Genomic DNA, 27,471 nt, shown 5'->3' with positions numbered 1-27,471 from the left:
TTAACATCTGATACATCTTTTAAAACATTTGTTTTTTCATTAGCATCCGTACCCTTCCGAAGAGCAGAAGAAACAGTTAGCGCAAGACACAGGACTTACAATTCTCCAAGTAAACAACTGGTGAGTGACCCGAAAATCAATGTCGTTCTCCCATGGCTACAATACGATTTCTAAATAATTGTTTTCTTTATTTTTTTTTTTGTTTTGTTTTTTTCGTTGGGTTTTTGTTTTTGTTTTGTTTTGCTTCTGAAACCAATGAGACTGAGGCGGACAACGCCTGTGTTTCTACCCTGAGGTGTGAAAGTAGTGTGTAGGGGCTCTGAAAAGGTAACTAGGTAAACGGTGGTTGTAAGACAGATTTCATCTTTCTCTCTTTCTCTCCTTTCCTCCTCTCTCTTCTTCCCTTGTCCACCTCACTGTTCCCATCTCCGGTGCTTTAAAATTCTCGAATTGAACCACAGCTTTCATTCAGGTCATTCCTATTGAAACCAGTTACCATCATTTTTTTGTGCAGTACTCACAGAGAGTTACCAGCTCGGGGAAGGTTTCTGTTGTCCAGGCTTTGAGGGGTGAGGTAGAGGCAGGCTTTTTAGCATTTCCTAATAGAAATTTATTTACCCTAATTTTTTTTAACACAGGGGGGAAAAAGATTTTCCCATTTGAGCTTTGTGATTTGACAGATTACTCCTGTGTGGTGCATGGACCATCACCCTTTGTATGTGGCTTAGAGGGTAACTGAGGAAAAGGAGGGGCAGAGGATTAAATAAAATGATCACAGTGGCCAAGAAATGATATAGGAATTACTTATCAAAATACTGGCCCAGGTTTTATCAGCAGCTTAATTTTGTTCAGTACATTCTTGGGGTGATGTTCAGATTAATTGAACTGACAGTTCTCTTTCAAAATTCAGGGAAAGTATTTGCACGGATTTCAGGCCTTATACAAACTTAATTACATGGAACTCCATTTTATCATTCTAATTCCATGTAGCAGAGGTTGTATTTACAAATGAGAAGTCTCTGCCTTTATTCACAGCTTTCCTTAATATATTTATCAAAGCAGGTTCATTTACAAAGTGCTCTATCTGTGGGATACAGGCAGCCAGACATTAACAAAGCTTTTAGGTTTATCAGGCTCGCTGCCTGATGAGCTACCCGAGGGTCAATTGATTTTGTGGTTCTGTGATTCATTTTTTTCTCATTTTTCTAGGATCACAATGAGAGACATGCTTGGAGAATTAGCCAGTTTGTCTGCCTTATCTGTCAGGCAATTTTTTTTTTCCCAGGGAAGTCAAGCTACTTAAATTGGCCACAGGAACTGCCGTTATCTGACTTTAATGCACCCTATAGTGTGGATAGCATTTCAATTACACCAGTAACCAAAGCTTAGCTGCAGCCCTTTTCATGCCTAGTGCTGTACAGAAAGTGATGTGCCTACCTACAGAAGCAGAAAATTGAGTTGCCTTGCTTCTGTCAGGGTGATTAATGCAGAAATAAACTGCTAACCTGGAAAGAAAGGCAGAAAGAAAGGATAGACAATACAGACTTGAATTCACTTTAATTTTCTTCTAAAGATTGGAACTATGTACATTTAAAGATACCCTTTAGACCAAAAACTTGGAATGAAGGCTGTAAGCTCCAGACAGGGATGTGTGTGGAATTGTATGTTGATAGGAGCCTCCTAGTGTAAATAGTACCTACAGTGTATGTCGATATATACATATATATTCCGTTATGTTCCTGGCACAAGCGGTCACTGGTCTAAAATAGTAAAAATAAATATATTGTGTGCTAACTATAGGACACATATTCACCCTGCACGTTATTTTATAACGTACTGGTTACCAAACTGAAGGGCTTTGTATTCAGTGTCCTTAGTAAGCAGTTAATATTGCTTTAGAATCATAATGTTTATACAATTGGGGGCAAGTTGAGGAAGGTCGTGATGGGAGTTTTTGAGGGAAATGAAGTATTTCTGCACGGATATTTGGCATTGACGTTTGATCTTGCTCTTTTTGAAAGTGTGGTTCCATATCATCCATTACCTGTGCTTTTTGATGTAGTCATTATACTTCAAGAGTGAAGAAGTGAAAGTCCTGTATCTAAAGATGAGCGTTTCTCACAATCACACACCTGGTTGGAACCTGGAAGGAGCACCCTTATTTTCTGAATCCCATTGAGCCCGAAGGCACGTGCAAGTTCTGTCGGCCTGGTAGTTTAGGTTGCTTGTTTCTCTGTTATTTGAGCTGTATTTGCTGCAGAACGCCTAGGGTTAGGATATGACAGTCTGTCGCTCAGTAGACTTTCCATAATATGGCATAAACTGTATTTATAGGCTGACACCTACATCTCTACAAAATAATTCCATCTTCCTAATTTTCACACTTCCTTCTGAAAAAAACAAAAACAAAAAAAACCCCCTATAATCCTGCCCTGAGGTCCAATTCTTAGTTAACAGCTACAGTAACTTTGACAATAAGGTGTGACTCATGAGGACAGTACAGCAAAGAGCTCGAAAAGACTACCGAGAGTTTCATACAGGGACCAAATTTCTGGGGATTTCAAAAAGAAATTTGAGACAGAACACCAGCTACTTTAGTACATTTTGAAACTGTCCAGTACCTCCATGAAGTCAGCTTCAAAAGAGAGAAAGCCATCCAACCTTCTTTCAAAAGCCTCCAGAATCAGTGTCCTTTAAGTGCTATGTGATGCTTAAGAGACGTGGTAACGGTGGACCCTACGCTATTTCTCCAGTCCCCGAGAGCTCTCGGCGAAAAAGCACCAGGGTCAGAGGGCAGTGTCCAGACCTCCTCAGCGAGCTCTCCTAGGAAATAAATACCCACTTCTCGGATTAAGGCCAGGACTTTAGGCTCGTATGCTGTGAGGCTTGTACTCCAAGAATTGGAATAGTATAGAAAGCACACACAGCATGAAATCACGGATGGCTCGCTGTTCTAGTTCTGCCGCTCACGTACCTCGTGAAACGCAAAGGCCAAGCGAGGCCAGGGTGGTGACGTAGCCCTGTAACAGCACATCTACATCCGTAGTCAGAAGCACTGGAGCATGGTTCCACGCACCTGACACAAGCAATAAAAACAGACCTGTTCAGCTCAGTCAGTAATTTCAGAAGCAATAAGCCAAAAGGAAGTTTAGGAGATAATTAAGGGAATTACAGATTGTTTTATCTTAGCGGCCAGTGTTAGAAATAATCATAATGGGCTTTTCCAACCTATTTACACTAGGGAGTATGCGAACAGTGATGGTACAAGCAAATCAAATATGATTGCAGGAAGAGCGGTGTTTATGACCCCGAGTCATTTTTGCTTACAGTTAGCCCTCAGAAGTACAGAAAGAATCAGTCATCTAATTAAGACCTTTTTTTTTTTTTTTTTTAAACCATGAAAACCAGATCTTCTATACCTCATTGCTAAAGCTGATCACAAGTGGTAAGACTGGTTTTCTCTGCTGGTTAGAAGAGCCAGCACACATGCATTAGGAGGGGAGAAAACAGCAAAGACATGCATGCCCTCAGGCTGAATGACCTCCTCACAAGGGAGGAGTAAACATGGTATAATTTGACTGAAGCTCGAACGGTGATTCGGCTTTGGAGGTACGCACTCAGGCTCCCAAACCAGGCTCTGTAGAGGTAAAATCGTGGTTCCGCCAGGACTCGGGTGTTTAACCTTCAGCACAGGACTTAACCCCTTTGAGGTTTAGTTTCCTCATCTGTAAAGTGGGGACAATGGCCATATATGTTGTATATAGTTGTAGGACTTCAAGAAATGCTGGCACATACGATAGATGCCATCTATTTATTAACATAGTTAATAAATCGTAAAGACGAGAAATAGGGTTCCTTACAATGATACCAATAAAGAAGTTATTAAAGAGCTTACAAACTAGAACAGCAATTTCTTTCAAGGTAAAGTAGACATTTTTAAGGGGAAATAACATTTTAGGACAGAAAACTTTCCATGCATCGCTTCCTTTTCTTCCACATTCTGTGAGTAATCTCTACTGAGCATGTACATGGGCTAGAAATTGGTGATTTTATAGGCGCAGGAGACATAATTCTTGCTCTCATGGAGCTCACAAGCCTATTATATCTAATTTATTTTGCCATCACTGATTTAATATTCACTATCTACTAACCTGTGTTCAGCCCTTTAAAAATCTCTTTTTTCTTATTCCCCCCAATTTTACTGAGAAATGATTGGCGTAAGTTTAAGGTATGCAACATGATGATTCCATTCACACACACTGTGAAACAATCACTATAGTGGGTTCAGCTAACATCCATCTTCTCGTATATGTGCTTCGCGTCTGTATTAAACAAAGATAGGCTTTTGTAGTTTCTTAGATGATCCTTTTTTGTGGGTTTTTTTTTTTTGTTTTTTTTTTTTTTGTAGAGTTCTTTGATGCCAGGGAGGTAAGATTAGGGAACCCTAGGAGGTAAGTGGCTTCAAATAGCTGTGAACGTTAGACTTCTTGAAGGAAAGTTTTGGTTATTAACTCTCTGGTATTTCCTTAGGAGACCTGCTTACAACATCATTGACAAAACATTTTTTAAACATTTTTTAATGAGGAAGTTCTTGCTTGAATAATTTGTTGGGGTGCAATCATACCTCTTTGACAATAATAATCATTGAAATATGACAGTTAAAATCCCTCAGTCGAAAAGTACAGTGAGAGGAATCATGGCATTTCCATGTTCTCATGTAACTTTCCTCAGTGCCGTACCCGAATTACAATATTAATTTTGAAGTTTCTATTTCCAGGTTAATTTTAAAAGGAAGAAGTACTGGACTTTTAAAAACTCCTGTCACTACAGGAATTATATCCTCTTTCTGTACCAACAAGCAAAATCCACAGGATGACTTCCAGAGTACAGGTTAACTAGGAATAAAGGACTTATGTTCTTGATAGAAGGCTGCCTCCAGGGCCCCAAATAAAAATGCACAAAACTTAAATTTCAAAGAACTTCTCAGCCGCAGGTACTTCAGAGAGCTCCTTTGTGTGATAGATTAAATGTCCTTGGACAGCCTCTCGAACTGAGGATATTAAATATCTGTGCCTTGTTCGCCCCCCCTTTGCATCACTGGTCTTCCAACAGTCATTCTAGGCCTAATAGCTTTCAATAATCGGACATCCACTTTGTAGAATCTCCTTAGGGAAGGCGACAGTTTTGTTTTGTCTCTTTCAGTGTGGCCACACAGATGATTTTTTCCACCATATATAGAAGCTCATTCAGTGGGGGCTTAAGTACTGTGCCCGGAAAGCTTTCTTGGGAACCCCTTTCTCTTTCTGGCCTTCTTCTCTTTCCTTTGCCAAGGCTCCTTAACTACCAGCTGACTTGGTTTTCTTGAGTGGGAAATAGAATGATGTAGAGACAAAAGAATTTGTGTGTGAAGACATGACATAGGTTAAAAGTGCTCTGAAAAGAAAAGGTAGTACAGTTAGAACTTCCCAGCCCTGATTAAAATGTAGACAGAAACAGAGTGGTAGCCTAAGGAAAGCAATCCTTCTCCAGAATCCTTCGGTCAAGATAAATTTGGGTGCCCAGATGCTTTTCTTTGCTGCTTACACGTGAAGGGCAATCAAGGTGGGCTTAAAGCCAGGAGCCCGGGGTGGGGGGGGGTTGGGGGGGAGTCAGTTTCAGGCCGTAGGTCAGTGACTCCCCTAACCCAGTGTGAAGCCTAATCAGTAGGAGGCTGGGTAAGTGGCAAAAGAGGTGCACTTTTTAGCAGCAAAGAGAAGTCACTTTGAAAGGTGTCTATGTTGTCATCCCACAGCAAGGAACACAGGAAATACATCATGATATTAGGACATCAAGAATAAGGTAGGAATTGAGTAAAATAATTTCGTAGTAAACATATGGAGTAATTGGCCAGTGGTGCAGGACGCCTAAATGAGGTACCGAGGCAGCTGGACACCTTTATCTCAAGAGAAAAAGACTTGAAGGAGGGAGTGATAAACCAGGGAGGTGGAGTTGAGATGAACCTGAAGGGAACAAGTCTGCCGGACTAAACATCCTCTCTCTGCTCAGCAGTTTCCACCGTGGCCATTTGTTAAACACATAGCCGCCGTCTTCGGCGATTATTTCCAAGTAACATCTATGTTTCTGAATAAAAATCTATTTGAATCCCAAGTCAGATTTGCCAGGTGCCGGATTCATTGTCAGCATGTAATGTGCTGAAACTCTGCCCATGCTGAGGAAGTGAATACAAAGAAAGCATGCTTTTGAACTCCTCTATGGTGAGCTTGAGGTGAAACGCTTCTCTTTCAGAGGGCCTCCTGTGCCGGAAAAAAATCAGTGACCACGGGAGGAGGCAGAGATGCCAAGGGGTGTGGTGCCAACCAGCCCCGTGAGGTCTTTTGCTGAACCAGAGTATGTTCTTACCGACAGTCATTCACGGGGTGAAAGAAGTAAGTCTGTGCCAGCAGTAGGGGCCACCAGTGTGTCCCTCTCTGCGCAGGTCCCAGTCACTCTGTCTCCATGGTCCTATCATCATTTCTTGGAGACCTGCGATTATTTCTGCGAGGAAAACCAGAAGGGTCGGAGCAAAGACTAAAACACGAAAAGCAGAGCACACACATGATTAATGTTTGACCAGAGGGATGGCCCTGACATGCAAATGGACTTTATTTTGCTCTGTCTACAGCAGACGTAAAGGGGCGGGTGCCAGGTGACCAGGGCATCGACACATGACGGGACGGTTTTGAGTAAGGGGGATGATTACCGTGTTTCCTCATTTGACTTCCTGTAGCAGATTCGTGAAATTCCCACGCTGATCTGAAACATGGAAGGTGCTTACTGTGCCTCCGACCTGCTGCCGCATCACACACAGCATCTCTAGACACCTTCTATCCTGTAGGGATGGGAGGACCACTTCCAGAAATTGCGATTCAGTCCGAATTTGGGCACGCAGGCTCAGACGCAGCAAGAGCCTTTTAAAACTGGTAAACAAAAGGAGTAGAGGAGGAAATAAAGGAAGGGGATGCCAGCGAGGGGGACTCAAAGGGGAGGTTTGCTGCAATCCTTTACATTCAATTATACCAGCTCCTTTGTGCTTTTCCCTTTAGTTCTGCAAAGAAAGAATGAAATATGGTTTTCATAGCAAGCTGGCAGCATTATCTCAGGATGCATATTTCTTTGCTGGGTTGGAATGCCAATAAGGGGGGGGAAAGTTCCTCGTTTAGAGGAAAGTACAGCACTACAGAGAAAACACGAAACAACAAAAAAGAAGTGTAAGAAGTTTCTGAAACAGTTCCAAAAATTGCCCCTTCACAAAAATATTTAAATGAGAGAACTTTTGTGAGGATAACATTTCTTGTGCTGAAAGTTACCATTTTTTTCAAGAGCCCCTAAATATGGAAAGAAATTCAGCCAAAGATGCAGACTTATTTTTGATATTTGAAGATTTCTTTAAAATTAGCCCCTCTCTTTCACTGATGAGGACAATGAACTCCACAGACAAGTCCTGTGTTCGGCGCAAGGCTCTACCTACTTCTGCACTTCATTATACCAGTATTTGGAAGAGAGACAAGGTTTGCTCAAATAAGTCCTTTATCCATCTCAATTGGCATGATCTACATGGTTTCTCAAAGTAACACAGAAATAAAAGTCTATGTTTCAGTGGGTTACATGATGTTAAAGTTAGAATGATACTGGCTTGCTATTTACTTACTTTAAAATACAAAAGAATGAAGACAAGTTATTGAAAATATTACAAAATTATCGCATAGCAGTGGATTCAGCAAGTATTCCTAACCCCAGTCACAGATCAACAGTGCTGTATTATTTTAAACAATTCAGTGAAAAGGAATTTTCAAATTGCACTCCACAACTTATTTCTAGAATGCAGAAAAGAGAAAGATGCGTGTAAAAGTAAACAGAGGCCTTATTCGAAGCTATTACAAGGAAGGTGAAAAGACAGAATATACAAATATTGTGTCGTTTACTTTCTCTAAATTCTTTACTCTTAAAAATAAGAGTCTTAGTGGATCCAGCTTGGTTCTGAATTCTCAGTTCTTTTTACCACATCTTTTGCTTTTTTCGGTAAGTCTTTTTTCCTCATTTCTTCCGTTACCCCCCAGTAGAGAGTGTTTTGAAAATTTATTCCAAAAATTCGCTCTCAGAGAAGTAAGTACTTTTTGAATAGCCTTTAGACAAGATCCTCATTCACTTCACTCATTCATTCATGCATTCATTCATTGGAGAGCAGTCTTCCAAAAATTACTTAATTCAGAATCTGCTCTGTTAATGAGTAAATGTAGGTCCTATTAACCTCTTGATCTTAAGGATTTGTTTTGTTGTTGCTGCTGTTGTTTGCATTGTGTTGGGTTTTTCAAGTATTAGAGAGTGAGCGTCAGCTAGGTGGCACCCCCCAGTGCTTACCCCAGAAATTCTATCCAATTCATGACACTCACAACTATTTCCTCTGTTCTCTAAAAACAAGGAAAATCATGGTTTTATCTGCAGAATTATTCGAAACCAGGGTGGGTACAAAAATAGAGACAGACTTCTTGGTTTAAGAAGACTTTTGTTTTCTTCTCATTTTTTCCCCCTGCATCATTGCTTTATTGTAATCATAATAGAAAACCTTGTTTCTGGTTTTGTCTGTTTAGGTTTTGTGCGTTAATCAGAATCATTATTGCTGACTGAACATTCAATATAGATTTGCAGCTAACTCCCTGCCCTTGTCCAGAATCGTTAATTCTCCACTGGGGTTGAAACACATGCAAGGTTCTTTCTTTTTCCCTTGCAAGGTAAACATTGAGGGAGATGAGATTTCCCATCTGTCTCTAGATACAGCTTATCTTTTAGATAAGTCCCTGCAAGCTGTGGTCTCAGGCTGTTTAATGTTGACCTCTTGAGGTCCAAACTTCCTTAGTGCCTTTAGATAAGCAAAAACTTCAGCAGTAATTACTAAAGGAGTGGGGTGGGATAGTGGATTAATCCCCAAAGACCTGATTCAACTCTCCCTCAGAGCCCACAGGTGAAAAATCTCCTTAATGCTCATGGCTTAATGGTTTCAGCTCAATTCTTAAGGAAAGACCTGGCCATTCTTGACTAAGAGTGTATCGTGAGAATGACTGCCAGAGAAAATTCCTTTTTCATTATTGATTGATAGATCTTCTTCATAGAGATGGTCACAGATATCTGCATACTTTCACCTGTCTGATATTGACATTTAGGCAATTTCATGGTTAAACTGCTATCTATTTTGAACCTAGGCTTTGGGTTTCATTTCATTTGAAAAGAATGAAACACATGGGCAGCTTTCTTTGTCTCCACACATTGTTTTCTAAAATTCAGAATGCACCCTCTTCCAAAGAGGGGACTCCCAATCTAGTAGTCTGGTAGATGAGAATACTCAATGTAATGTATGAAGTGAAGTGCGTAAGGATTTCACTGGGCCAAGAAAGCCTCCCTCCCCCGCCCCCCCCCTTTTTCCCCCCCAATTGTGGATCTAAATCTTCTTTTTTTATTGCCAATGCAGTTGAAGGGATGCACGAGTATTTTTCAATGCCCATGAGCAAATTTTCTCTTTATGAAGGTGGGTAGAAAGTAGCACAATGGCATTTAGTCACAGCTGGTTTATTTCCTGTGTTACCTGAAGCCAAGTTCGATAGGGTAAGTTCCAAATACCTTCTTAGCTGGGAGTTACCGAATCTTGATAGTCTTGGATCTGTGTGACTCAGTGTGGCTCTTTGCTTTACTAAATATACAGGTTTCCTGTTATCCTCCAATGTTCCCATGGATTCAGTGTTTCTGTGTCTGTGTTTAGTGGAATGGGCTGGTTTAGAAGAAGAATGTTAAAAAGCAGAAACTCCCGGTGGAATAGAATGGTAAAAGTCCAACAGATTACTTTTCCTTGTAATTTCTTCATAATGAAATTACTAAAGCAATGTCAGTAAACAGGAAACAAATGAAGTATAAAATAATTAGCACCAAAGGGAACATAATAGGTTACTTATTAAAATCCATAGAAGGATTATATGACCTCATCGGGTCCAGGGACCAGAGATCACATGACCCTATGTGCCTTTTCTGAGGTGAGCGCCCCGATGCACTATGTCAGCTTACTGGCTTCTGACATTAAATAAGCTTTAGGTATGATTTATTGAGTAGCCTTTTGACAGGAGCAAGAACTGAAACCTTCTGGTCCTTGCTGAGCCTCAGCTCTGTTTTCATTACTTTCTCCACGTATTACATTTAGTCAACCGAGTTATGTGTAGTTCTGGGAGAATCTCTCCTGCTCCCAGAAGTCATTGTTCCACTCATAATAAAATTATGCTATCAATTTGCCACAAGAGAAACACTGAAGTTCACTAAATTATTGCCGTGTGTTTTGCACTAAAGACAAAGTGATACCAATTAAAAAAACAACCACCCCTGGATTCTATTTTTTTAATGGTGTGCGGGGAGGAGTGAGGCTGGCTCACAAGGGAGGTCATGTCTCTCTTCTACACATTACAAATTTCATTTTCCTTAATTAGAAAATGACGCTTATGGAGAATGAGCAGGGGGTTTAAGTGGGGAAAGAAGAAAGAATGAAACCTGAGCTGAGCCCTAAATAATTTGTCAGAAAATGACAACTTGCCTCCCACAAGGCTATTTCATTTGAAAGATTTGCTAGGTTACATTAGGCTCAGATAGATTTTTTTCTGGAAATGGGGCCATAACCCACAGACTGAAAAGAGCCCCGGTTCCAAAGCCCTGCGGATAAGTCAGATCTGCACTTTGGTTCCATCGTAGTAACTAGTACTCTGGAGCTCTCATTTAGGATAACATTTTCAGGATGCTATGTCCCTAGGGAGTTGAGCATTAGTTATGATGTAAGAGTGTCATGTTTTAGAGTATCAGCAGGAACTAATATCCTGCGGTCTCAATTCATCTTCTAGTAGATTAATTAAAGAATTGCCAATAATTTGGTCTCAGAAGGAAAGCTTGCCTATCCCACACCCTAAATAAATAATAGCTGCCACTTTACCAGCAAGTTGGTGATGAAACAAATTCAGAACTTTAGATACAATGGGTAAGTCAAATTCCATTACCACAGAAAATCTTTATACAATAAAAATATTTCCAGCCCCAGGCAGTATTCACTTTAAACAACACTTCTAATGAATGACACAACTTTATTAAGCAATTGTGGTCAGTCCTTTGTAGTGTATTATAATGAATTCTATTTGCTCTGAGGACGACACTTAAAATTTCTGGAGAGAATCAGCAGTTTATGGAGATAGGATTTTTCCCAATAACACCAGTAATCATTAATAATGAGAATAATGACAATAGTAATAATAACAACTTCACTGCTAGACCTTCTGAGAAACTCTTCCATAGCCTAATAGCAACACTCATAAACAGACCAAAATGGATTTGAAGAGTGGCGTCACAACAGAACAAAATTAGGTTGTATTTTATGAATGAGAGCTCTGATCTTTGGCTCTGTTTCCAACCCAGTGGAGAGTTTGAAATACTCTCTGGATTGGCCTGGGGTTTGTGTTTTGCCTTTTAAGCTATCAAGGGGTTATTCCCTTTGTGTGGCTCTTAGTAGATGCTCCTGTTTTCTTGTTAAATTGCATTCCAGTGAGCTCGAGAGAAGGCTGTGCAAGACCGTGGGCCTGCAAGCGGAGTACGGAGGTGACAGGGCCGCCACTACCATGGCATTTCTTGGAGATTAGATTTGAAGTTCGTTTTGAATCAGAGGAAGGAAGTGTTTTAGTAGTGGGATAGAAATAGTCCAAGAGACCATGAAAGTGGGGAAATTGAGTAAAGGAGGCTGGGAGGAAGCCAGCTCTCCCTGACCAGAGAAAAAGAAATTTGCGAGTGTGTAAGGCACTGTGAGAGACAGACACCCCGGTGCGTGGGGTTATGGGGCCGGCCTGGAGGAAGGTTCAGCACTCACACAAAGGATGACACGGTGTGGTGAGTTAAAAGGAATGGACTGGGACACTGGCAGCTTGGGTCTGATTCCAGCTCAATTTGTATGATCTTGGGCAATTTAGCCTTTCTCAGTATCTGTTCCCTCATCCATAAAAGAATGGGGACTGGGTGATTTTTAAGGTCCTGTCTATCTTTAAAATTCCATTATTTTATGATTCTGAGCCTGTGAACTGAAAAAAAAAAACATCGAGTCAAAGCAAGTGAGACGAACGATTTTAACCATTGTATCTTGAATTGATTAGAAGAGAGGGAGAGACCAGTCACAGTAGACTATAGGTGACTTAAACAGAACCTGAATCAGAGATTTAGCTATTGAAATGAAGAAAAAGGAACCGATTTTCTCTGTATTGTTAAAAAGTGTGGCCGGGTTTGGTGACTAATTCAGCATGGGTGCGAACAGCAAAAGGAGCTCCAAAACCCTGGGCTCTGTGCCTTGGGGAGCAGGGGTTTGGGGATTCTTTCCACAATGGCAGCATTTGAGTGGGGGCCTGATGGTGTTCCTGGGAAGATGATCTTGTTTTCCTGATAGATAGCACAGCGTAGAGATGAGCCCTGAGGGGGAAGAGGTCAGAATAACAGGAAACACTGTGTGACCGCACAAGGGGAAGGAAAGGTAAGTCTGAGGGTGCAGATGTTGTTCGAGGCCCTGGGAACAGATGAGCTTGTCCAGAAAGAGAGAAGAGACCTGGGTGATGGCACTGGGAGGGGCTTAGGGATATAGGTGCAAGTCCACACTGACCACTGTTATTTAGAGGGGGCCCCGAAAACAGTGACTCCATATGTGCTCACGTAGGAGTTTCCTGAGACAGAAAGCTGTAGAGAACAAGATTTCAATCCATAGTTTACAATTTTCAGTTGAAAAGACCAGCTAGAGTTAAAAAAAAAAAAAAAAAAAAAAAAAGTTCTGCAGCATTTAAAGCACAGAGTTCTTCACAAAAATGGAATGGCAAACAAGGTAATGAAGTACCTCATTCTTCTTCCAAGTTCAGATAGAACGATAAAGGGGTTAACTTTTAATACCGTAGAAGTTTTGACTTCAGCAGACATCCCACGGCTTTACATAGTTCTGAAGATTAAAAATCTCCTGAGAGTGTGGAGTCTCATCACCAATTTTTTCCTCTTTGTGCAATTCCTTGGCATCCTGCTCCCTGACAGGTCGGCAACAAAACAAAAACAATCTTCCTAAGAGTGTGTTGTTGGTCTGGCGGTGAGGAGCAAGGACCTTTTGCTGTGGGTGAGCTCTGCTCTAAAGTAATTTACTTCAACAGGGACCCTTTATACTCTTTGGCTTCTCACTTCCATAGCGATTTATAAATTTTTAAAAGGCAGCACTGGAGAAAAATGAAACACCATCTTATGAAAAGTGTATCTTATTTGGCTTTTATGTAGAGGCTATGCACAATGTCTTATTTTGATCATTTTGATAAGCTGTTTCCTAAAGGAATGTTGTCGTTAGACACCCCTGTTCAAAAGAGCAAAAGAACTCAAACACCAAGTCAAAGCCACATGTAGAGTTTCACCAAACTTTCAAACTCCGTTGAATTTGGAGTTATTTAAAGGGTCCAATCAGATATTTCCCCACCTAATCAGTCACCTTCAGTTGTCTAGTTTGTCTAAACTGACTCTAGATACTGAGATTTAGGGGCTGATTATCTATTTTGTCCATTCCTTACCACATAGCAAGAGAGGAATAAAGTTGGAATATCTGGGTAGCTATAACTGTGCTATTTAAATATTTAAATGAGTGCAGCATTTGTGTTGTAACTCCACCATCACATCTGACCTCCGAGCACAATTATACTCTGCGGGTCTTCTCCCTCCCACACCTGCCATGTCCCTTCCAGAAATTATACCCTGCTTTCAACGCTCTCTCGTCTCCAAAGTCAGCTTCATCATTCTAAAGAACTTTCTGTATTTCCCAAGGGTCTCTTTCCTGGGTTTACCATTTGTATTGACATGTTGCTACACCAGTGTTCATTTCTATCATGATTTCTTTCCAAAATAAGCATGTTCCTTGCCAAGTCTTCTCATTGGGGACCGTGAATACAGACGAACCCTAGAATTCCAAAATAATCTACTTTCAGTAAGTTTGAAAATTTTCTGAAACCATTATCTTTTCCCCTGGAATCAGTAAATGAATCATTCATTCAGGTATCCATCCAGACCTGTCTTTGGAGTAATTCATGAGAATTTTACAATTTCTTTAAACAACTGGGCATTCGTAATAAGAAGGAATCATATGACAGGTTGAGTCGTTTTATGAGAATATGTTATTTTGAGACTCTTAAATCTTTATTTAAAAGGGAGTATTAAATACACTATCACACACAGTCAATGAAATCATAATTACAGTAGTGCTAAATTTTATAATAAATCTCTCCCCTAGCTCCCAGGAACACATGCCTACCAGGATTCAGTTGCACTCACTGGTTGATAAGCCTGTGCTCAGGAAAGAAGGCAGTGGTGTTTACCATTAACTTTATAGAAACTATAAAAGTAACTGAAGAAAAGTTTGCTCTTTAAGAAAAAAAAAAAAAAAAAAAAAAGGACCTCCTCCTACTTGAAGGCAAAATTATGGTCTGTTTGCTCTCCAGGATCTGAGTGCCTGCCACAGTACCTAGCCACCACATTTACTCCCCTGATAGTTACTGGAAGATGCATGCATGATGAATGGATATTTAGTGTCAGTATAAAAGATGCTGCTCAATAGTTTTATATGAGTAGTGTAAATTCTTTACTGGTACTAATAATTTATTTAGAGGTAATGGAGAATTTATAAATGTAAAATAAGGGGCTCCTGGGTGTTTCAGTTAGTTAAGTGATCTACTTTGGCTCAGGTCATGATCTCATGGTTAGTGAGTTAAAGACCCATGTCGGACTCCATCTTGACAGCACAGAGCCTGCTTGGGATCCTCTCCTCCTTACCTCTCTCTGCCCTTCCCCCCACTCACACGTACGTGTGCGCACGCGCACACACACTCTCACTCTCAAACAAAACAAAAACAAGGAAATTTTTAAAAAGTATGAAATAATATTCCTGTTGATTCTAGATAACTGCTAATAAAGTGATAAATGGAACTCAGTATTGGCTACTTTAAATGAGATAAACTTATACATTGAAAGGCCTTGTAAATAATCTAACCTAAAGCTCTATTTTCCAAAAATTTGAGGACCAGAGAGGGAGAGGGAGTTTCCCAGAGCCACCCAAGTTAGAGGTAAGGCATAAAGTTGAACAACTCAAATCTTCAATCCAGAACCATTTCTAATATACCACAACCTGCCTAGAAAATCCTTTCATTTCAATGATTTAACTTTCTCAAAAAGAAAAAAAAATGCCCTAATAGGAATTACTATGTTTATGAATGTTCTGAAAACAAATTAGTTAGACTCTAAGAATTCAGATTCCTGTATTATGTTTTAAATAAAGTTTAAGTGGAATATTTTAAGTCCACCCAAATGGGTATATGTTATCTAAAAATGAAAAAAAAAAAAATGAGAGAAACATTTAAGGAATCTCAAAAAGTCTTCAAAAAATCCACTTTGGATTGGCTTTGGGCTGAATTTGGGTTTGGTGGATTTTAAATTGAAAACTACTATATGCAGAGGTGGTGGGGGAAAGTTGAGTCAGACCATCAGAGGACACTTACCTGAATTATTTAATAAAAAGAAGAATTTCTGGAGCTGAAAAAGATGATACTGAAACAAAGCTACCATTAAAGACTTAACAACCAGCTAAGAGTGGGAGCCACTACCATATTGGATCTGTGACCTTGGACTCTAACCAATTATGAAGACCCAGGGCAGCCAGTGAACAAAGCAATTACAATGGGAGTCAAACCATTAAGGAGCCAAGAGTTCAGTAGCTTTATGTCCCTGCCAAAGTATCCCTAGAACACTGTGTAATAGGAATTGAATAATATTAACATTCCCACATGGTAGTTTAAAGCAACTTACAGTATATTCTAATCCAGGCGGATTTTTCATTTTGATGACTGTGGGAGTGGTTATTTTATTTTTATATGTACTTTTACAAACATTTAAATTGAAATAACCAGTAGCATAAAATTGCCAGTGATTTAGCTGGCTATGAACTTGTAACCAAATATACTTGGAAGATTTTTTTTTTTCCTCGCTGTAGCTCTCAGGTAAATTTCACTGCATGACAGCATTTCATGCTAGGCAAAGCTCATACAGGAGATGAAAAAGCATGAAGCATAACAAACATCACAAAGCCAGTACAATTTCTTGTTTATAAAGAAAAACAAGGAATGTAAGCTAAGTGGAAAGGTGCCGGTTGAAAGATATTTTAAATGCCTTCGAGTTAAAACCATCAGGGATCAGAAAGCAGAAGGCAAATTCTAGAGGCTAGTACACCAAGGGAAGAGGCTGACGAATTGCCTTGTGCACATTTTAATTAAACTATCATCTTGAGATTTTTTTGTGTATTGATTTGCACAGTACTTAAAAAAGCTTCTTTCCCCCCTACCTCCCTCCTTTGAATGTTAAAGCTTTGTGCCTTCAGCGTGACTCTATGAAAAGAAATTACTCATCTTTGGGATTATTATGGAAGAAAAAAAAACAAAACAAATGGGTGGACATGTTCTCTTCTCCTTTTCAATATGTTTAAATTTCAACTGTTCATATAATTATGCTGGCATGTATTTCTTCCTGGCTCTAGTCATGCAGAAAAATTTTAAACATGAGAAATTGGACAACTCTAATGTGGTGTAAAATCTACTTACGCATTGTATTTCTTTCAGTGTTCTTTACCAATAGTATGTACATTGTTAAAATTAAAAGAAAATGTTAGCTTTTATGCCCTGATGCATTTACGTGATAGCCGTAGTTGCCAAATATTTTATTAACATTGAAATGAGGAAGTTTGAAAAATAAAGAAATGTTAGAGACAGGGTTGACTTTGGGCAGGGGTGACAGTGACAATCATTTAATAATAATCACTGTTTATGTGGCATCAATTATAAGAGTATTTACCAACAATAATTGGTTTCCTGACATCCTGATGAGGCCATTGTTCTTTGTTCTTCTTTCAATAGAGTAAACTGAGGCACACATTGGAGTTATTTTCCCAGGGGTTTTTGGAAAGTCGTGTGAATAGAGTCAGACAAATGTATTCGATACTCAATTCCCACATCAAAATGTTGTCATATTCATAGGGAGCAGATTTCCCGGTTGATCTCTTCCCAGTAAATTGAAGATTAGTGTGTTTGAATTTCTTCACTCCTCTCCACCTCCAGCCACTCCCACCTGCTCCACACACACAGATGCCGAACAAATGCAAAGAGCCATACTTGGCACTAGAAGTCTGAGGTTCATTAGAAGAATGACCTCTTTCTGAGGCATCAACTGCTAAACCTGGTCTCTCAGCCAGGCATCTAAGAATAGCAAGATGGCGGGTGCCTGGGTGGCTCAGTCGGCTAAGTGTCCGATTTTGGCTCAGGTCATGATCTCATGGTTTGTGAATTGGAGCCCAGCATCGGGCTTTCTGCTGTCAGCACTATGCCTGCTTTGGATCCTCTGTCTCCCTCTCTCTCTGCCTCTCCCCTGTGCCCTCTCTTTCCCAAAAAACATTTTTTTAAAAAAATAGCAAGATGACCTAATGCAGGAATAAGTGAATTCCATGATGTAGACATAGATGTCCTTCTTTCTCAGTGACATATCTGTCTGTATCTATATCTATCTGTCTGTCTGTCTGTCCCTGTTCTTGTCAGTAGTGGCCTTGGGAAGTTCATCTAATTTTTAAAGTTTTTTTTTTTCACTAGTTCACAAGACCCTAGGGAAGATGAAATTGCTCTGATGCTGAAATAGTGTTCCAGTCTGTTCAAGAGTGAGCTCACACTAACCACTTAATTCTTACAAGTAGCCCAGGTTAGAAATGGTACACAGCAGGACCACAACTCTACAACTCACTCCAAAATAGAACAGGCAGTCTTGACTCTCAGGTCAGCATCTGTAAGTGTCCTGTTGGAATAGCCCATTGTTAGTGGTGATGGAGAAATGGACCCAAGGATAAACAACTTGCTGTTTCTTGCCAAACTAATGCTGTGCATGTGAGAGATACCAGACTTTAATTTATTTAGGAAATTTGTTCCTTCATCAAAATTTAATCTTTGAAAGAAAGCTTTTTCCAAATTTCAAATCCTCTCTCCCTCATAATAGACTGAATTCCTTTTTCCTCCACTTTTGGCCTAAGCCACCTTGTACCTCATTCAGCAATGGATTGTAACATACTAGTTCTAAACCTCTGCTGGGTCATGGACTTCTCTGAGAATGTAATGAAACCCATGAACACGCAGAAGAATATGTACAAGTTCAGACACATACACGCCTACAATCTTAGGGCCCTTCCATGGGCTAACCAAAACTAAAACCAAAAACAAGTGGACAAAAGCAAACAAACAACGAAGAAACTGTGTACTCTAATAAATCTGCTGGAAATATATTAACAATGAATCTAAGGTAAAACACATAATCACTCTGCCTCCTTTTATTGGGGGTTGGATTTTAAATTAAATTTTTTTTTAAGTTTATTTATTTTTGAGAAAGAGAGAGAGACAGAGTGTGTGCAGGGGAGGGACGGAGAGAGAGGGAGACACAGAATCCGAAACAGGCTCTGAGCTAGTTGTTAGCACAGAGCCCGACGCAGGGCTCCAACTCACCAACTGTGAGATCATGACCTGAGCCGAAGTCAGCACTCAACCGACTGAGCCACCCAGGTGCCCCTAAATGATTTTTTTAGATAGTAAAAGATGGCTCACACTTTATTAGATGTTAAATTTATAAAAAGTGTGAACCACACCTTTTGCCATGTTCTGTTTGGTACCGTCAGGGCCAGCACCTAGGACTGAGCACCCTGTCCAAAGCACAACGTGAGGGCACCTTACATGCCGTGCAGTCATGCTGTGATTGACACCCCACAGTCAGGCAGTGAGCCTCTGCCATGTCCAACACATTTTGAATATTGAATGGGTTAATAAACTGAAATGGCACCACCCCACAGCACATCAATTTTAGCAAAATGCTGTTTCAGTCATTAGCCATTAAGTCTGCTTTGGCTATCATTATTCTGTTTCTTCCTCATGTTTGGCGACTTTCTCCTTAATGTTTATCTTGGAATGTTAAAAAATATACATAGAGTACATGTCTAAATAGCCATTAGACCTTGAAGAATTTCACTATTCAACATAAACTTTTTTTCTTTGGTGAGCTTTATGCTAATATGTATCCTGTACACTGCCTTTCAATGATTTGTGACCACCTTAGAGCCCTGCTTTGTGAAATGTCTGATTATCTGCATATCTGTCTATTAATGTGTTTATCTGTCCACCTATCTATAGAAATTTTAAACGGTGTAATAATTTTAAGAACAGTGACACTAATGTAGTATTAGATTAAAAGAATGTTACTTTATATGGGTGTAAATGTAATTTAGAGGCACTTAAAGGAAGCTCTGTACTTAGCATGATTCTTGGCCAGTGAAGACAGGTTGATCCCACTCATTTTGGGACTGCTAATTTGCCGTTAATTAGGAAGATTGATTCTGTTCTGTGATGCATAGGCCCAACCCCAAATGCATTTTTCTGGTTTCTGGAGCACTTTCCTAGTTGTCATTGTCATTGCAAATGTGTAGCTGAATGTCACAGGGCCTTATGAAATAGAAGTGCTTCCTGGCTTCTAGAAAGCAAGTATCGACATTTTCCTGGTTTGGTTTGGTTTTGTAAAGCCTATGCTGGTATTATTTTAAATAAACTTCTGCTTTATTCTGTTTGATAGTTTTAAAATTACAACATGAAAGCTGTGCTCTGATTTGAATTTCTAGTGAAAGAAATGCTTTCGTAGCAAAAATTCTTTATTTTCTTGAAGTGCAGTTACCACGCACCCATTGAGGTTGTGCTATTCTGTGCAAAGCAGCATTTACTTTTCAATTTGCTAACTGTTTGTTTATATTCCCTATGATACATTGAGCTTGCAGCCATAAGCCTTTTTTCCTCCCCTCTCCTCTTGGCTGATGACAAATCTTAATCATTTGACTGTCCTTCATGACAATTACTTTAACTAAGATGAGTTATATTCCCTTTATTGGAGTTGAGTCAGGGAATCTATCAAAACTAGTGAAAGGAAAATTCCTAGAAATATTTTCGAACATAGTCATTAAGAATGGGCTGGACCAATACAGAAAAGAATGTGGGTACTCGAGAATGTGAGGAAACCCCTTATCCCCTGCACTTCTGATGGCCATCCTTGCCAGTAGAATAACAGGCAACTTTGAACTACATAATTTATTTCATAGTGATGCAAACTGGATGATAAAAACAACCTCAAACTCACAAGGAGGGATCTCATTTCATTTCTATACTTCACGTGCTTTGTAATGTTGCTTATACACATATGGAGAGAAAGGTATGCATATATACAGTGAACATACGTGTACATATTTACATTCAAAGTCAGTGATCAATCCATGATTACTGTTAAACCTTTCCTTTTTCTTAACAACCTCAATATTTTGGAAAAATCTTTCATAATTTCCTTTTCTTGTGACTTCAGTAAAAAGTTGAAAATAATTCTGATGACCACATTTAAATGTGCTGAATATAACCTCAAAATCAACACGGGACAAATTAAATAAAAAACCTGTTCACTGAGGGCGTGAGAAGGGAAATTAGTGGTAGTCCATAAAACCCGCGTCTTTATAAACGTGTGTTTGTATCTTGTCAGCCTGACTTGCAGCCTTATGTACTTAGAGAAAAACCTTTGGTTGTGCCTTTTGTCATGACTTAGGCATCCTTGCCAGCCTCTGTGATATCTCCTGGAGGCACTGGGAATTCTTGGGGAATTCTTTTTTTATTTCTGGATATCGCTAAATGCTTTGTATAAAAACTCCTTGTGCAGTCAACTCTACTTATCTGTATGGTGGATTGTCTGTGGATAAATGTTGATCTTCAGCTGGCTTCTTCCTGCCGGCCAGGAGTCTGCTGAGCTGTGGCCTCTATCCTCAATATGTGTATGTTTAGTAAATGCAAATTTATCCCAATACTAGCTGTCAGAAAATATAATGGAGAATTTGATTTGCTGCTTCCTTTAAAACTACACATTCAGTCATCGACAGTTGTTTATGAGCACCTGCTATTGCCTAGGTATCTATCATGGTGCCAGGTATTGTGTCAGGCATGGTGTACTCAAGAGTGAGACAAAATAGACCCTCTGCCCCCCTGGAGCTTACAGTTCAGATCCGGACGGATATGCCAAAAGTACACCACGATTACATAGATCGTTTAGAACTTGGGAGTATATTTGCGCTAAAGCTCATTGTTCTAACCATGCACAGGGTGCAAACCACATCCACAAAAGCCTACACATTACTCCTTCTGAATTTCATCTCAGAGTGTTGGAAACATAGCTCCCTCACCCCATGTGGTTGGGGGAGAAAACACGATGAAAACGTGAAGTCGCTGGCTAGGAAGCTCCTACTCCTTCCACAGGTCAGAGCAGACTGCCATGGCCAGAGCCAGGATTATTTGCCCTTTGGAAGAGGGCTCCACCTCTATCCTTTTCTGGTTCTTTCATTCCACTGATTCCTGACAGTGAAATTCAGCTGTTGAATAGGACATGTATAGATAAAATGTCTTCAGGTGGAAAGGTTTCCATACCTGTTTTCTTATACTGGTACCAAAGAATGGTTCATGGGGCCATTTGTCAGATGATATTTATAGTGCTAGGCGCTAAAGAGATAGTAGCAAACCAGAGACATAATCCCTGTCTATACAGAATTTCCAGTCCGTGGAGAAAGACAAGCAGACACACTTATATAATTGTTACTTATTTTTATTATTAAGCAGGCTTGTACTGGAATCATCTATGATGAATTAATCACGAACTGTAAATTATTTTCTTTTTGATTTCCCTTTATAAGCAGTGCCACTCGTTTTCCAAGAGCCCACCAGCATGAACGGTGTGGTCCCTGGCCATGTAGAATGGAGAAGTTGGCACACAACAGAAGATAAAAGATGTTTTGGTTAGTTCTGACTAAGCCAAGCACAACAATACTGTGTTTAAACCATCACTTTCTTTAAAAAGTATCTAAATACTTCATGTATATTATCTAACTGCTTTTCAGAAGAGTTTTCAAAATAAGGATCATATCCTGCTTAATCTCCATATATGTAAAAGGTTAAGTAACCAAGGTGCATAACCTACTTGGCATTTGCCAGAAGTATCCATGCTGTAACAATGGTTTGTGGGCACACCCAGGTAGTAACTGAAAGTTCTTCGTAAGTTACTTCTTATGGAGGAACAGCAAGATACAGTAGAAAGGGCCGATTTTGAAACAAGAAGGATCTGAGTTTGCTTTTGTTGTCACTTATTAACTATCTGAGGGCTCAGTTTCCCCATCTATTAAATTAAAATAATGCCCTTGGTTCAGAATATTGTGAATACTGTAACACTAGGTGGGAGTTCCACAAAGTAGAAAGTCATCACTATTGTTGTCGTTGTTATATCGCATTTTCTGTTTTCTTTCTGTACTTGGAAAAACCTTGTGTATTTTTCTGCATATGGTGAGAGATTCATAATAAATATCATTAAATTAACAGGTAGAGGGGCGCCTGGGTGGCTTAGTCGGTTAAGCGTCCGACTTTCGCTTAGGTCATGGTCTCGCGGTTCGTGGGTTCGAGCCCCGCGTCGGGCTCTGTGCTGACTGCCAGCTCGGAGCCGGGAGCCTGTTTCAGTCTGTGACTCCCTCTCTCTCTGACCCTCCCCTGCTCACACTGTCTCTCTCTCTCCTAGAAATAAATAAAACATTAAAAAAATATATTAAATTAACAGGTAGTATAGAGACTGAATGTCAGAACTGTCCAGCTTCTTTCTGCAAATAGTTCCTGACACGGTTATGCATGACTTTTAGTTTTCGCTGGGTTTTTAATGCTTTTGATGAAGGGATATTTTACAGAGGCATTCACAAAATAAAAACACAGAAGGTCTCTGGTATTTGGGCACTTAGTGGCTTCTGAATCTCGATATCTGAGGGTGGTTGGTGTTATGGCAAAATCCTGGCCACCTCTAAAGATTGTTTTTTAAGCAGTAGGCTTAAAAAAAATTCTCTAAGCATTTGTGGTATTTATCAAAATTCCCAATTAAATACCCGAGTATTTACCATGGTATACCACTACAATACAAACAGCTGACAGGATTTGTTGCTGGCTTCTAAATATGGAGAAAATGACTTCTGACAGGTATATTAACACATGTGCAGAAGAGAACATGTGAATTTAAGTTAGCATCACACCTTTGCGAGAGTCTCTTGGTCACTTTCTCTATAACCCATTGTTTCTCATATTAAAATACATCGGGCATGTTTATTCTTCTCACTTTGTCTCTTAAGGATATAAGAAAAAAGGGGATGTTAACATCAAGACACTGTGGGAGAATCAACACATCTAATGCACTCCTACTGGGCTCTTGAAATGGTAGATGACATGTCCTTTCCAAGATGAATAAGGTCCAAAGATTAGAATAAACAGTGTATAGATAATATTTCATGATCGTCTCCTTTTTGTGTATAGTTTCCTTTTTTTTTCTTTCACCTTATTTTCCAACCAGAGCCTTTGAATTCCTTCTTTTCCGTCTACCCATTCTTGCCTTTTCTCCAGGTTCTCTCTGAGCTCCTTCTGAGCCGCTCTGTTCCAGCAGTTCACCTTGCTCCCTCATGCTGCTTCTATCTGTGTGCCTGGTTTATCTACTTCCCCAGCAGGACCCCCTTAAACAGCATCAGGCCCTCTCTTATCTTCATGGGGGGGGGGGGGGGGGGTGGCCTCTCGGCAGGAATGACAAGCCTTGCAAATCTTTTGGCTTCTGTAATAAAATCTCCGTTCCTGAGATTTATGAGGTCAGATGCATGTAGAAGAGAAAACACCTACAGTTCATGAAATTGTAAAGAATGCCAAGCACCTAGACAGGAGGAAAATACACCCAAGTTCTTGACAGGCCATCTCTTGGCCAATGTGGCTTGTGTTTTCTTTTCATCCTCCTTTTCTTTTTTTTCTTTATCATCCAGGTATTGCAGGTATTCAAATGGCCGATTCAGATGTTTTTTGGAGCTCTTGTGGTATCAGTTTATGTAATTAATAGAAAGACACCAGCAGGTGACTGTAATGTGATTATAAAGTACAGTCCTGGCTGTTGGGTGTATTGAATACTTTTAAATGAAATATGTGGAGTGTGTGTATGCATGCAATGTGTTTAAATGAATGCAGCCTTTCCAATCAGCCAGAAAGAGAGAAAGGATGTAAATTGCAAGCATGTGTTGTTCAAAATGCAAAAGTAGGGAAGCAATATTGATCTGTGCTTTGGATGTTTATTTACATCAGTTGCACAGTGTTAAGATGTCTGGCCATAATTATCAAGAACTGCCCACCTGTCAAACCGCAATTGGGTTATTTCCCCATTGTCTTGCAGCAGTAAATCTTCAGGTCTGGATGGGCATTAGACAAATGGAAAAAGGCTACTTTCTCAGAACATGTAATTCATTATGGAAAACAGGTGCCTGCTGAAGATTTTTGCTTTAATGCAGACATATTTTATTATTCATAAAATATTAATGTGAGTAGTCACTACCAGAGTTGTGTGGGTCGTTTTCATGTAAAATTTTCAGTTTTAATACGAGACAAGAAATTGTAAAGATTCTCCAGACCTTGCTTTTTGCAAAGGTAAAAACCGTTCCATAAATAGCTTCATTCCCTTGCTCTCCCAAAATAGGTTCAAACGACCCTGACTCCTACTTACGTAATGTGGGAAATGCTTTAATGTTGTATGCGGTGGATGTTCTGTCCAGGGACAACCTTGCAGCGGGGGACAGAGTGACCTTTCAAGGAAAAAAAAATGAAATGAAATATACTTTCATTTTCCAGAAATATGCATGCAAGTAAAAATTTGACAGCCTGGAAGAACATAAGCAAATATATCTTTTTATTTGAAGATAAAAAGAAGCAGGGCTGGATAGGAAAGAGAAAAAAACCTGTGAAAAAAACGGATGATGCAGTTTTTACGAATAAGCAGCTTAATGTATCTTGGCACCCACAGTAAGCCTTGTAGGAGCTCAAAGTGCCTCAGGCAATCTGTGAGCAGAATAGCAATTTTATTACTTTGTCATTAAACCAATTTCACAGCAGTATTGTTTGTTAATGAGCAGCGGCAAACGAGCGAAGATGTCACACACTGGAATAGCAGAGAGATTTGTGACCCAAGCTCACAGCACTAAGATGGAAAGACCACGGCTATAAAAAAGGAAATACTTTGGGATGAAATGCAAAGTCTATACAGCAGAGCTTGTGTTTATGAGCTACCATTTTGCTAAGAGCTGTGAGAGAAATAAAGGTCTGGAAATTTGCAGTTAAAACAGGGCCTATAAAATTAAAACCAAATTAAAGTATAGCAGAGGATTACTGCACAGACTGTACTCGACAAAATATATTTTAAGTGATGAGGTGAAATCTAAATCAGTTTTGTTTGAATTTGGTTGGTATTTATGAAATTCAATAAAAAAAAAAAAATGAAAAAAAAATATCCAAACAAAGCAGCTGCCTCACCCTTCTGTGGTCTCGGAGCCATAAACATGCATCACTTTGAGAAAATTCAAACTTGCCAATCCTTAAATAATTAGCAACTCTCTCGATTCACACGGTGCACCCCTCGATCTCCGTGAAAGCCTTCTCTGTTACTTTATCTATTTCTAAGGATATTGCACATGTATAATAAACACTCAGGCACAGCCTGATCTGCCTGAAGCCCATGAATCAAGTGCACCTAGCAGAGGCTGGAATTGAGCTCATCATCTGTGGAGATTTTCTCGGTTTTTTTTCCTCCGTTTTTGCTTCTTTTTCATTTTGTCTTTAATCTTAATTTTGTTTTATTCTCCTGTCTTTCTTTTCACCTCTTTTTATTTTATTTCCTTCTTTTTTCTTTCTTTCTTTCTTTTTTTTTTTTTTTTTTTTTTTTTGAGCCAGGCTAGTCTTTACAAAGAACTTGGGAGACAGCCTTAAGGGGTACAAGGAACAGTGCCAGACAAGCACGTTACTCCATCCCTTCAAGGCATCCCAGGGTGAGTGCTGGCACTGTCTGGCTGTGTCCACACAGGGGGAAGTCATTTCTGCCACCAGTCCTGAGATCAGACTCACCCTCTTCAGAAAGAGAGTGGGTGAAGGCAGGATCCTGGGAGGGAACTGAGGGAGGCCATCAGTCCCTAACAGGACCTCCATTTACAAAGGGGATTTCTAAAATACCTTGGTTGTCAGACTTGCTCCTGAGCCACCCTACTCTTTTGTCAGTGAAGCCCACCCTCTTGAGGGTGAGCTGATCCAATGTGTTGTTGGGCTTGTTCCTGAAATGTCCAGAACCTATAGAAGTGTCTCTTCCCTGGGAAGGTCCCAACAGCCCCACATGCCCCGTGGCTAGTCATGGTCAAGTTTGGTACACCGGATGGATTAAGGTTTATGGCAAGGATATGTACTTAGGTGAAGTAACCCCTGGGACTCTATCCCAGACCCCCTTTATAGTTTGGGTTGGCTGAAGCTGTGTATTTTCCTATTTTTCTCTCCTAACCCTAGCTTGGATTAGTAAGGTGTTTATTAATTTTTAAATTTGGTTTGGTTCTGTTTTCTTTGCATTCTTTTCTGCCAGTTTTTTTTTTCTTGTTTTTTTGTTTGTTTGTTTTAGAGTGATTTTTAGACTGATTCAGTGAAAGGGGGCCCTGCAGGAAGTGCGCACAGCCATGATGTAGGCAGTGTGCACACTGGTGGGGAGTTCAGCTTTAAGACTGTTTTCTGCCTGACAGGGCAGGACCCCCAGACAAATCACTGGCTGGCTCCGTGGTAGTTGGCAGCCATTCAAGACTGGTCTTGTGCCAGGAGTATTACTAGATAGCCAGACAGATCAATTCACTTTTACGTTCCCGCCATTATTTATAGCCCCACTGTATATCTACTCTTGCTTATGAAGTAATGATTAGCAAATACAGTACACATAAAACATGGGCATTTGTTCTGGAAAGGGCTTTCTCCTGCTGATATTGCAGATAGTTTCACAGGTCACAGAACCTTAAAAAGGATTTAAAGGGCATGTCTGGTGTAGCATTGGTTCTTTTGAAAATGATGCTCCTTTCCCATTTTTGAGTAATTGAAGAGAATAGAAAGGTTTTTGCATTGCTTATGTCTGATTGAATTCTCTGCAGCCCCTTTTCCCACAGATGTTTCAGCCAAACCTGTACAGAGGGAGGCTGCACGGCATGGCTTGCTGTGTTGCTACTTAAAATGACTGTTTTGTATTTCCCTTTTGAGTGTGTCAAGGTGAACAAAACTGGTGCTGGCGGCATTTGTGGCAGGGAATTTGGGATAGGAGTTTTCTTATGCTGGAGGAAGCTCACCGGACTCCGTGAAGGAAGACTTTGGGTCCCAGTTTCACGTGTGTTTTCTTCTCTTTGCTCCTCATGTTCTTTCTCTTCCTCAC

General features: G+C 40.0%; 1 protein-coding gene across 8 annotated transcripts in view; it reads left to right on the top strand.

The window, feature by feature from the left end:
• Positions 1-27,471, top strand: part of MEIS2 (Meis homeobox 2) — a 208,921-nt gene that overhangs the window by 148,082 nt on the left and 33,368 nt on the right. For all 8 annotated transcript variants that reach the window (XM_039217969.1, XM_039217966.1, XM_039217967.1 and 5 more), the window contains one exon: positions 44-120. In XM_039217969.1, the coding sequence (XP_039073900.1) occupies positions 44-120 (77 nt within the window). The remainder of the gene's footprint in view (positions 1-43; positions 121-27,471) is intronic.

This window comes from Hyaena hyaena, unplaced genomic scaffold, assembly GCF_003009895.1.
Source record: "Hyaena hyaena isolate Hyena2069 unplaced genomic scaffold, ASM300989v1 scaffold_727, whole genome shotgun sequence".
NCBI classification, from domain to species: domain Eukaryota; kingdom Metazoa; phylum Chordata; class Mammalia; order Carnivora; family Hyaenidae; genus Hyaena; species Hyaena hyaena.
This window is presented reverse-complemented; position numbering and strand designations above follow the sequence as displayed.